A 12,172-nucleotide genomic window follows, 5' to 3' on the forward strand; every position below is an offset into this window, starting at 1 on the left:
AGAAATAAGCATTCATCTGTACAAACCACAAGAAACTTGTGTTCCTTATTTACAAAACAACTGAAAGTGAGTCCCAAGCATCCTCACAAGGTCTCTAAGAGGTAAGACTACTATCCTCATTTTACAGATGAAGAAACTGAGGCACAGAGACGTTAACTTACTCTGAGGCACAGAGAAGTTAACTTACTTGCCTAAGGTCACAGAGCCAGGAACTATGGGAACAAGGATTCAAACCCAGGTGGGTATCTCTCTGTGCCCAGAATTGTTCCCAAGTGTTCAAAAATGTTTGTGGAATGAATAAATGAACACACAGACTCACACAGGGCTCTGAAGTTCCTCAGGGGCCTGGCCTGGAAATCGGAGATTCATGTTCAGCCTGCTCTTTCCATAGAGGAGAGGTTGAGAAACAACTTTCTGGTCAAAGGTACAAGCATTACCAAGCTCCTAGCCACTCCCTATGGCATGATCCTCACATTCAGTAAGTGACTGAGAAAGTTTGTCCTCATTGGTAAGAAGAGACAAGCATGAGCCTGAAGACCCAGGCTGGGAGGAAGGGGAGAGGATTCAGACACCAGATGGTATCCTGGGCACCCCAGTAGGCAATTCACTCCCATACCCCCTCCTGAGCCCCATCTGCTTTTCACAGGGAGCTACCCACCCTTCCCACTGGTGAACCTGCCCAGATACTTACCCAGTGGCTGGATAGCAGGAGGTGCATTGACACTCTGGCCTGTTGGATCAGGGACTGCTCCTTGGCCGTCCAACAATGACTGGACTGCCAGGACGGTCTGATTGTCCATTCCTGAAAAAAGAAATGAAGTCTCCAGCTTCCCCTTTACAAGCCAGACCCAAAGCAAGCCCTCTGTGGCAAAGACGGCTGGCTGTGCCCCAATATACCTTCTCTCCTACTTCCACTGCAATAGAACCCAAGATTTTTGGCTGAAAATATGGCCCCCCAATAAAGATTACATTTCCCAGCTACTCTTGCAGCTAGGGACTGTCTAAATTCTGGACAATGGGGGAAGAAAGGTGTTCTCTGGCAGTACCTGGGAAGTTATTTTAAAACTTCCTGGTATGGGGTGCCCTTTTTTTTGCCCTATCCTCCATCCTGCTTCCTACAACGAGAATACGATCATGGGAAGTCTAGCCCCATCCCAGATCATAAAGATAAGAGCCATACCCTAGGGATTGCAGGGCACAATCTGGAAAGGTCCTGGGCCTCTGAGACCCTTGTAGAACACAGCCACCCTTGGAGCTTTGGACTGTCTTCCTCTGGCCTCCCATATGAGAGAAATAAACTTCTACCTTGTTTAAACCACTGCTAGATTGGGCTTCTCTCTTCCTCAGGGAACAGTCTGATCCTAAATCATAAGCCCCTCCACAAATCATGTTACCGAGTCTTCCCCATCCTACCCCACAAATCTGTTTGCTCTTGGGCGTCCCTGCTTCCCTTGTTTTCTGATGTGTACTTCTCCTTTCAGTTGCTCAGTAAACAGTGTAATCGAATTTATGGTCAGGACACCTGTGGGAAGCTGAGTACTTCCATGTTTTCCAGTCAGCTGTCACTACTGCTGAGGTTCATAGCAGTACACTGTCTAGCCATGTCACCAGCTGAAGGACGGGCCTCCTCACATCTAAGTGGCCACCAAACCACACTGCCTCCCTCCCAAAAAACCCAGAGGGTGCCTCCTTCTCTCCGTCCCCACAGCCAATGTTCTGCTTCCAACCTCTTCCAACCTTTTACCTGGATACCTGCTCCAGCTTCCAAAGGCAATGCAAATTAGAACTATTAGCTGCCACAGGCAAAGGAATTCGTATTTTCATGTCACAATGCATGCTGTGTCTCTCCTGAGGCCAGCACTTCCCTCCAACCCCTCCTGCTCCCTCAGAAACCACTCTCCACCAAAAGGCCCCTTTCTCCACAGTATGTCTGCAACCTCTCCTTCCCATCAACAGCTACACATGCTCAGGTCTCTCTAGAATTCCCTCTCTTTGAACCCGTGTTCCTGTTTCTCCTCCCTTCAACATGAATCATCCTTCCATCTCCTCTACCTACCTCCCAATCCTCCTCTACCCACTTCATGGGCTTAAGCCCCCATGGGGGCTTAAGCAAAGAACATCTGGCAGCATCGGACATTCCTTCCTGAGACACTCCCCTGGCTCTAGGATACCTCCCTCCTGGGTCTTCTTCCACCTCTCTGCTCACTCCTTCACAGCTTGCTCTGTTCTCTTCTGTCCAAATCTCTTCTAGGGCCGCCTGGGTGGCTCAGTGGGTTAAAGCCTCTGCCTTCGGCTCAGGTCATGATCCCAGGGTCCTGGGATCAAGTCCCACATTGGGCTCTCTGCTCATCAGGGAGCCTGCTTCCTCTTCTCTCTGCCTGCCTCTCTGCCTACTTGTGATATTTGCCCGTCAAATCAATAAATAAAATCTTTAAAACAAAACAAAATAAATCTCTTCTAAATGTTTCTGTTTTGAAAGGTTCCTTCAGTCTGGATTCTCTCTCTTCTCCCTGGGCAGACTCACTTACCTCCCATCTAATTCTCCCCAATATGGAGTCCCAAACTTGGGGTTTGCTCCCCTGGATGAGCTTCAGTAAGTCTCCAACTATTTTAGGCAAAATTGTGAGTCAATAAGCATTTGTATGCAAATCTGTACATGAGCATTCACAGCAGTTTTATTCATAAGAGTAAAAAACTGGAAACAATTCAGATGTTCTTCAATGGGTGAATAGTTACACTGTGGTACATCCATACCTTGGAATACAACTCAGTAATAAAAAGGAATGAAATAGGGGCGCCTGGGTGGCTCAGTGGGTTAAAGGCTCTGCCTTTGGCTCAGGTCATGGTCTCAGGGTCCTGGGATCGAGCCCTACATCGGGCTCTCTTCTCGGCAGGGAGCCTGCTTCCTTCTCTTTCTGCCTGCCTTTGCCTACTTGTGATCTGTCTGTCAAATAAATAAAATCTTTTAAAATAAATAAATAAATAAGAATGAAATACTGATAGGCATAATAACTTGGGTGAATCTTAGGGAATTATGATAAGTGGGAAAAAAGCCAATTTCAAAGCTCATATGCTATATGATTCCATTTACATGACATTCTTTTTTTTTAAAAGATTTTATTTATTTATTTGACAGACAGATCACAAGTAGGCAGAGAGGCAGGCAGAGAGAGAGAGGAGGAAGCAGGCTCCCTGCTGAGCAGAGAGCCTGATGCGGGACTTGATCCCAGGACCCTGAGATCATGACCTGAGCCAAAGGCAGAGGCTTTAACCCACTGAGCCACCCAGGTGCCCCTTTACATGACATTCTTGAAATGACAAAATTTTAGAACTGGAGGACAGATTAGTGGTTGACAGACATCAGGGATGATGGGGAATGGGGAAGGAGGTGGGTTTGGCTGTCAAAGGGCAATCTTTTATGGTGATGTAACTGTTCAATATGTTGTAATATAAAATAGTCTTGCATGTTACATTGAGAAAAACTAGGTAAAGGGTATATAAGCATCTACAGAAAAAAACCCACAATGATTTCAAAATAAAAAATTTGATTCAAGGGGCACCTCATAATAGCACCTCAGTGGCTCAGTGGGTTAAGCGCCTGCCTTCGGCTCAGGTCATGATCCCAGGGTCCTGGGATCAAGCCCCATGTAGGGCTCTCTGCTTAGGAAGGAGTTTGTTTCTCCCTCTCTCTCTGCCTGCCACTCGCCCTACTTGTACGCATTCTCTCTCTCTTTGTGAAATAAATAAAATCTTTAAAAAAAATTTTTTTAAATTTTGATTCAAAAAATACTGCCTGTCAAAACTATGGAGACAATCAGAAGATCAGTGATTCCCAGGGGTTTTGTCGGTGGTGGGGGGGGGGTGCTATGAAGAGACAGAAGAGAGAGGATTTTTAGAGCAGTGAAAATACTGTGTGATGATATTGTAATGATGGTTATATGTCACTGCACATTTGTCCAAGAGAATGTGCAACACCCACAGTGAACATAAAGAAAAGCCATCGATTTTGGATGATTATGATGTGTCAGTGTAGAGTCATCCTTGGTACCAAATGTACCATTTGGGGGAATTATGTTGCTAATGGGGGAGGCTAGTCACGTATGAGTTCAGAGGCTCTTCAGGAAATCTCTATACCTTCCTTTCAACTTTGTTGTCAACCTAAAACTGCTAAAACTAAAAAAACAGACTTTTAAAAAAAAGGCTGCCTGTCTAAAACTGAGATCTAGTGAAGTGTGTCACCCTCACTGCTCAGTTTTACCTCTTCCAGTAATTCTCATCAACAAGAAGAGGCACCAATGTCCACCCAACCAGAGCCTCTAGGGTACCCCTTTACTCTTTCCCCAACCTCTTCTCATTTCTGGTCCTTCAGCAGCAAGTCTAGTCTATTCTGCCCCCATTGCCTCTCTATCTACTTTCCTCCTTCCTGTAGCTGTCCCCCTGGCCCAGGCCACCACTGGTTCTCAGCAGGACAACTGCAGCTACTTCCCTCAACTCCCCGCTGCCACTCTGGCCCCCTCCAGTGCGTCCTCAGAGCAGCCGGAGTGAACTTTATAAAACATACATCAGATTGTTCTGCTCCCCTGCTGAAAACCCTTTCTCAGCTCCACAGTGATTGCAAGATAAAGTTCACAAGTTTCATCTCTAACTCCTCACTCACATGAACTTCTGTGAATCCTAGAAGACCACTCTTCCCCCTGGGCTTTGCAAATGCAGATCCTACTGCCTGGGTCATCTCTGGGTCCTCACGGTTCTGCTGTCCTTGCCCTAGCCAAGCATGCGTGTCACTGTTCTAGGAACTGGTTTTTCTTTAAATTTCCTCATCACTCAATACATGAACACATTCTTGTAGTAAAAATTCAAACGTGGAGGACGTCCATGGAAGCTAAAGAGAAAGTAGGCCTCACCCTATTCTACTGGTCTTCCAGAGGTAAGTACACTGACTCTGGCCCTCCACATCTGTCACCCATAATAGCACTAAAAGCCAGCTAAGGTAATCTCTTATGGTGTACCTTTTCTATAACTGTATAATTTTAATAGTTGTGTTCTATAATTTCTATATGCCTCCCTTCACTCATGTGCCCCCTGCCCAACTCTGGGGCAGGAATGGTGTCTGGCTCAGTGAGTATTCCTGAGATTGAAATTCTCCCCCGGGGCGGGGGGGGGGGGTAGTTCTCACCTATTTTATGGTGAGAACTCCGATCCTCCAAAAAGTGAAGGGACACGGCTGAGATGTCCTATGGGTCTCAAAGTCTCAGCAACATTCTACTAGTCTGGCCAACTTCCAGTCTTCTGATTTATCACACCCCCTCTAAGAGCATTCTCAGGTCTGTATCCCGCCCCCACTCCCCCCACCCCCGCAACCTACCCTGTGCCACGGTCCTAAAGTCAGTAAGGCTCCCGCCCATCCATCCATGTCCTGCAGGTGCATAGAGAGGCCTATGCAGTGTTTGCTGACTCCAAAGCCCACAATTCCCTGCGCCTGAGGTCCACTTCCATGCTCGGAACCTCCAGAGCACAGGACAATTAGATGGCGCCCAGTGTTTATAGGGTTCCGTCTGAGGGCACTGTGTGTCCCAGCCAAGCACACAGCTGACACCCATAGTTCCTTGATCTGAGTTTATAAATCTCTGCACCCCAGCACGGTGCACAAAATAGGCACCTAGTGTTTGTTAGTTTGCGTCTGTGAGCACCGAGTCCTGGCCTTGCACACAGGTAGCACCTATCCTTTCCTGGTCTGATTTTGAGAGACCACCTCGGGCACGAGGCACAGTTGGCACTCAATACAAGTCGTTCGCGGTCAGGACGCCTAGTTAGGTTGCTTCAGCCGCCAAGCCTGTCCCGACCCCGTACCACCGCCTCCCTCAGCGGGGACTTTGCGGGACCCGTCTTCCACTGTGCAGCCTCTCCGGCTGTTCCCTCCAGGACATCCCTCCTGCGCCGACCCGAGGCCCTCGCCGCTGACGCTGTTCCTGTCCAAGGCCTTCCCCCCTCCGCCCCGGCCATGCTCCCCCGGCTGTTCTGACCCAGTGCTCCCTCGCCTCCCCCAGGGCTTTCTCTCCTCGCTGTTCCTGTCCCGTTGTACCCCCTGCGCCGGGCCTCGGCTCCCGCGGCTGTTCTGGTCCTATACCACCGCCCTCCGCCATTGAGCCTATCTCCGCCGCTGTTCCGGTCCCGGTGCCCACCCCCCCAGCCGGGCCTCGGCTCCCGAGGCTGTTCCCGCCCGTGCCCCTCCCGCCCCGTGGCTGTTCCGGCCCCGGCGCCCTCCGCCCCGCGGCCGCCGCGTGCCCTGGGCCCGGCTCTGCGAGGACGCGGCGGGAGGGGGCGCAACGTGGAACAGCCGCCTCCCCCGGCCCCGCCGCCGCTCACCCTCCAGGGCCTCGAAAATCGTCTGCGCCATCTTGGAGCTGCCGCCGTCTCGGGAGCCGAAGCGGGGCTACGTGAGCATTGTGGGAACCGCGGCGGGGTCAGAGCCGCCAGGGGGCGCTCGGGAGCTGCCGCCGAGCCCCCTCACCCCCCACCCCGCCCGCCGTCCGGGAAATTCAGCCATGGCTCCCCTGTCCTGCCTAGATAACCCAGCCACCGTCATGTGGATCCCCAAACCTGTCTCACATGAACCCCCAATTCTGCACACTGACCCCATCCCAGCCGCACACAGGAGACCTCCCAATTGGGTATTGGACCCTTAATATTATCTGGACCTGCCACCCCCACCCCTGCACGTGAGACTCCCATTTCTGCAACATGGAACTTATTTCCACAGCACACAGTATCCCCCACCTAACCCGGACCACCCAGCTGTGTCACAGCGACTTCCACCTAACCCAAGACCCCTGCCTTAACTGTGCAACACTGATTCTCACTCCTAATTGTTCCCAACCACAGCGACCCCCATCACTACCTAGTGGGAGTCACCTGTCTCCTGAAGTGCCTCCCATCTCAACCTGGTCTTAATCCCCCATCATCTCAAGAGATTTACCCATAGCTGTTACTTAACTCCCACTTGCACCTGTTGGGAACTTCATTTCCTCTTCATGCAGACCTCCATCCCTGCCTCCTGGGGACTGCATTCTGTCAATAAAACCCCAATACCGGCCTCAGCAACCTCCAACCCAGCCTTAAAGAAAGACTATCCAGGTCTCCCAGATTCCTACGCCCCCCACCTCCAGTCCTCACTGGCACACCCCCACAACACTGCTCTCTCTTCATAGTTCATGCTCCATTAGCCACTAATTGAGAGTTTACTATGCACCAAGTCCTGTAATAGCTCCAGGATCCAGTGCTCCCTTCCCTTGGAGTTAGGGATGGGGGAAGCAGACCAATTTAATTTTTAAATCTTAAAAATTATTTAATTACTAGGGGGGTGAGGGGTTAGGTGAGCCTGGTGGTGGGTATTAAGGAGGGCACGTATTGCATGGAGCACTGGGTATGGTGCATAAACAATGAATCTTGGAACACTGAAAAAATAAAATTTAAAAAAAATTATTTAGGTACAAGGTGTGACAGTGGTTCCAAAGAAGTACACTTGGACCACAAGGAAGAGTTGGGGAGTATGTGGAGGGGAGAGGCAACCAGGGAGGTCCCCTCAATCATGATTTCTTACGAATGTGGCCAGATCCTCCAATTGGACTACCATGGGTTTGACCCTAAATGTTCTCATTGTTTTTTCCTAAATATCTATATTAGTCTCATCCAAAGTAATAACCATAAAAAATCACAATTTTCATTTTCTCATATTCACTAAATATATAACTCCTAAGAGTAAAAAAAACAAAAAAAAAAAACAAAAAAAAAAAACCTTGCTCAAAGGTCCTTTGTCAGGGCGCCTGGGTGGCTCAGTCAGTTAGGTGGCTGCCTTCGGCTCAGGTCATGATCCCAGGGTCCTGGGATAGAGCCCTGCATCAGGCTCCCCGTTCAGTGGACAGCCAGCTTCTCCCTCTCCCTCTGCCTGCCACTCTGCCTAATTGTGCGCGCTCTCTCTCTGTCAAATAAATAAATAAAATCTTTAAAACAAAACAAAAAAACAAAGGTCCTTTGTCCTGTGGAACACAGCCAGCCATTGTTCCTGATAAGTTGCCTCACAAACCCTCCACTTGCACACCCCCTCAAGGTCCATTTCTACTGATGAACTCCCCATCTTGTGCCAAATACCACCCCTGTCTTCCCTAACACTACACCCCTTCCCCTCCCTATTCACACTTGCACAGCAAGCCCTGAGTAAATGTCCCCCAAAGAGAACCTACCATTTTCCCAGACTGCATGCCTCACCTTCTTTCCTGGGAACTTTGGAGACCTGGGGCCCTCCGCAAACCCTAAACCCCACTTTCCATTGCCTCTCTGACAGGAATGGGACCAGGGATCCCTCCTCCATGTCTTTCCTTCCCCATTGATCCAGTGGCCTCAGATTCTTGTCATCTCTCCCCTTCAAGAGCTTCTCAATATAACTGTTCTTTTTAAAAATTATTCAAATAATACATTAATACATTCACACTCATTTAATTAGAACTGACCCTTGAACAACATGGGGGTTGGGACACCAACCTTACACACAGTTGAAAATCCTGTGTATAACTTCTTTTTTTCTTTTAAAGATTTTATTTATCTATTGTTTGAGAGAGAGAGAGAGCATGAGAGGAGAGAGGTCAGCGGGAGAAGCAGACTCCGTGTCAAGCAGGGAGTCCGATGTGGGACTCGATCCCAGGACTCCGGGATCATTACCTGAGCCGAAGGCAGCGGCTTAACCAACTGAGCCACCCAGGTGCCCCTGTGTATAACTTCTGACTCCTCAAAAACATAGCTACTAATAGCCTACTGTGACCAACAGCATAAAGTCGGTTAACAAATATTTTGTATGTTATATGTATTACATATTGTATTCTTACAATAAAGCTAGAAAAAAATGTTATTAAAATCACAAGAAAGAGGGACATCTGGCTGACTCTGTTGGTAGAGCATGTAACTCTTGATCTTGAGGTTGTGACTTTGAGCACCACATAGGGTGTAGAGATTAGTTAAAAATAAAATCTTTAGAAAAGAGAGGGGACACTTGGGTGGCTCAGTAGGTTAAACTTCCGACTCTCGGTTTCAGCTGGGTTGCGGTCTCAGAGTTGTGAGATTAGCCCTTAGTCAGGCTTGGTACTCAGCGGAGAAATCTGTTTGGGATTATCTCTTTCCCTCCAACTCTGCCCTCTCCCCATGCCCTCCTCCCCCTGCTTGGCTCTCCCATGCGCTCTCTCTCTCTCTAATAAATAAACCAAAATTTTAAAAAGATTTTATTTATTTATTTGAGAGAAAGAGACACATTGAGAGAGGGAACACAAACAGGGGGAGTGGGAGAGGGAGAAGCAGGCTTCCCACTGAGCAGGGAGCCTGATTCAGGCCTTGTTCCCAGGACCCTGGGATCATGACCTGAGCTGAAGGTAGACACTTAAAACTGAGCCACCCAGGTGCCCCATAAATAAAATAAATCTTTTTAAAAAAGAAGGGAAAATACATTTGTAGCGCTGTACTGTAAAAAAATTCACCTGCATAGTTGAAACCCATGTTGTGCAAGGGTTAACTGTAATTTAAAATTTTTTAAATTTAAAAATTTAAAAATTTACTACAGTAGCACCTGGGTGGCTCAGTTGATTCAGCGTCTGCCTTTGGCTCAGGTCATGATCCCAGGGTCCTGGGATTGAGCCCCACATCAGGCTCCCTGCTCAGTGGAGAGCATGCTTCTCCCTCTCTGTCTCTCTCCCCACTCATTCTCTCTCTCTCAAATAAATTTTTAAAATCATAAGAAAATAAATAAAATATTTATTACATACATATTGTGTTAGACATTGTTCTAGATGCTGGGGACATGGCCATGAACATAAAGACAAAAATCCTTGCTTTCATGGAGTCATAGTTCTGCAGGCAAGATGGACTGTAAACAAGAAAAAAAAACCAGAAATATTCTGAGACTATATATATTTTTTTCCTCTGCAGGAAAGGAAGCTACTTTAGACAGGGTGGTGAGGGAAGGCCTCTCTGAGGAGGTGGACTTGAGAATTGAAATGGAGTCATATGGAGGAAGGAAACATGTGGAACTCTTTGGTTGTATCATCTTAGGCAAGTGCAAAGACCCTGAGGTCTAAATGAAAGAAGACCAAGGATTGTAAAGGAACAACTGAGGATAATAAGTGAGGTATGGGTACAGGAGGATGAGGATGGAGAAACAGACAAGGCCATTGTGAGGGTTGAGGTTTAGTTCTGAGGGTGATGGGAGGCGGCACTGGACAGTAAAAGTTTCCACTAACACAAGTCTTGGTAGTTTACCATATATTTCCATATATCTAGATGTACAGGCACATACTTGATTTTTATTTCTTCTTCAGGCCTTCACAAATTTTGCTCTGTCTTGCCGAAATGCTGTTCTTCCACCCTCACTGGAACACCACAAGCTTGCCTTTGTGCCTCCTCTAAAATCTTTCCTTGATCTGCTGGAGAGGATCCCTCTCTCCCTTGCTGTTCCTGTTTCTCACAGTACGTGGTACTACTGCTGTCACGTGATACTTTTCTTGGAAATCCCCCTTCCTTCCACCCCCCTCAATAGGAGCTCTCGAGCACCCGAGGTACTTCACCCTTCCGGTTGGAACTCAGAGCCTGACACAGAGTAACCTGAGAAATGTTTGTTAATTGACCACTTGACTGACAGAGCAGCTGAATGAGTTTTCAGGGATGTAGAACCCATCTCCAACAGGCTCCCCATTCGGGCTGACCCCTGCTCTGAACTCTCTGCTCCTCACCTCCATCTCTTCATCTACCCAAATCTGTCAGTCCTAGGTCCTATTTCCTTAGACAGCTTAGAGACTCCTGGTATACCTAACATGGTAATTCTAGGCATGGAGCCAAGCAGGGAGGAAGGAAAGTTTGGGAAACTTCCAGTGTCCCCCTCCACAATGAGTGCTCCAGCCACCCCAGAAATGTTAACTTCTCCATGGGGAGAGAACTCATGAGCAGCTTAAACCAGATTCCCAGCTGCAGGGGAAAGAAAGTGAGGACACGCATAGCTGGGCCCTGACATCTTGTTCATTGGCATTGGTAGGAGACAGCAAAACATGGTGGTTCTATGGGCTGAATTGTGTCCCCCCAGAATTCATATGTTGACATTCTAACCCCTAGTACCTCAGAATGTGACTGTATTCGGATATTGGGCCTTTAAAAGAAGTATTTAAGACTAAATGAGGTTATATAAGTGGGTTCTATCTAGTATGACTGGGGCCCTAAAAAAGAAGAGGAAATGTGGACCCAAGTATGTACAGAGAAGACTATATGAAGACACAAGGAGAAGACAGTCAACTACAAACCTTTCAGTGTTCTTCAGAGAATATTTTTATATTTTAATGTAACATGGCCACTATTTTCAGAGGAAGGATTACCTGAATAAGCCAGTCCACTATTACTGAAAAGGAAGAAAGGGAGAAGGAAAGGAAAGGAAAGAAAGAGAATCTAGTTTCAGTGCTAAAATAGGCCAAGTATAAATCTTCCTTCACTGACCTCTGACACCATCATCTGATACTGACCCAGGCAATAATACCCCAGATAAATATAACATGGCCCGAGTACTAGGGATACCCTCACAAACCACAGCCACCACTCAACATGTAGCTGTTATCCAATGACAACTCCACACAGTGACACACATAAATTCCACCCACCAGTACTCTGGGAGATGTCAACCCCAAACTGTACTACTTCAACAAACATATGTTGGACACCCACCATGTGCTAAGTGCTGGGATTACAGCAGAAAACAAGACAGACCAAGTTTCTACGGTCTTGGAATTTACAGCCTGGTAGGGGCAATGGACGGTGGACATGAAGCAAACAAATAATTTCAAAAAGTGAAAAGTTGTATGAAGGAAATAGAAAGCATCAGTGCTACTTTAGATGGGACATCTAGGAAACCCTCTCTGAAGAGGTGGCATTTGATCTGAAACCTGAAGACTAAAAAGGAGCCCGCCATGCTGATAATGAATACCAGTCAGGAAAATATTAGGTGCAAAAGCGCTGAGACAGGAGCCTTCTTGGCATACTCAAGGAACGGCAAGCAGGCCATTTGGACTGGAGAGGAGTGAGAGGGCAAGTGACAGGATATGAGGTCAGAGAAAGAGGCAGGGGCCAGATGATAGTCTTTCTTGTGGACCGG

At 47.7% G+C, this 12,172-nt stretch overlaps 1 protein-coding gene across 1 annotated transcript in view; it reads right to left on the bottom strand.

The window, feature by feature from the left end:
* Positions 1 to 9,540, bottom strand: part of ZNF341 (zinc finger protein 341) — a gene marked incomplete at its 5' end in the record, with an annotated part of 47,909 nt that extends 38,369 nt beyond the window's left edge. Inside the window, 5 exon segments of the mRNA XM_080831535.1 lie at positions 692 to 802; positions 6,367 to 6,427; positions 6,429 to 6,462; positions 6,464 to 6,491; positions 9,522 to 9,540. Of these exon segments, the coding sequence (XP_080687661.1) occupies positions 692 to 802; positions 6,367 to 6,427; positions 6,429 to 6,462; positions 6,464 to 6,491; positions 9,522 to 9,540 (253 nt within the window).
* Between the last annotated feature and the right edge of the window lie 2,632 nt (positions 9,541 to 12,172).

This window comes from Martes martes, assembly GCF_963455335.1.
Source record: "Martes martes genome assembly, contig: scaffold_134, whole genome shotgun sequence".
NCBI lineage: Eukaryota > Metazoa > Chordata > Mammalia > Carnivora > Mustelidae > Martes > Martes martes.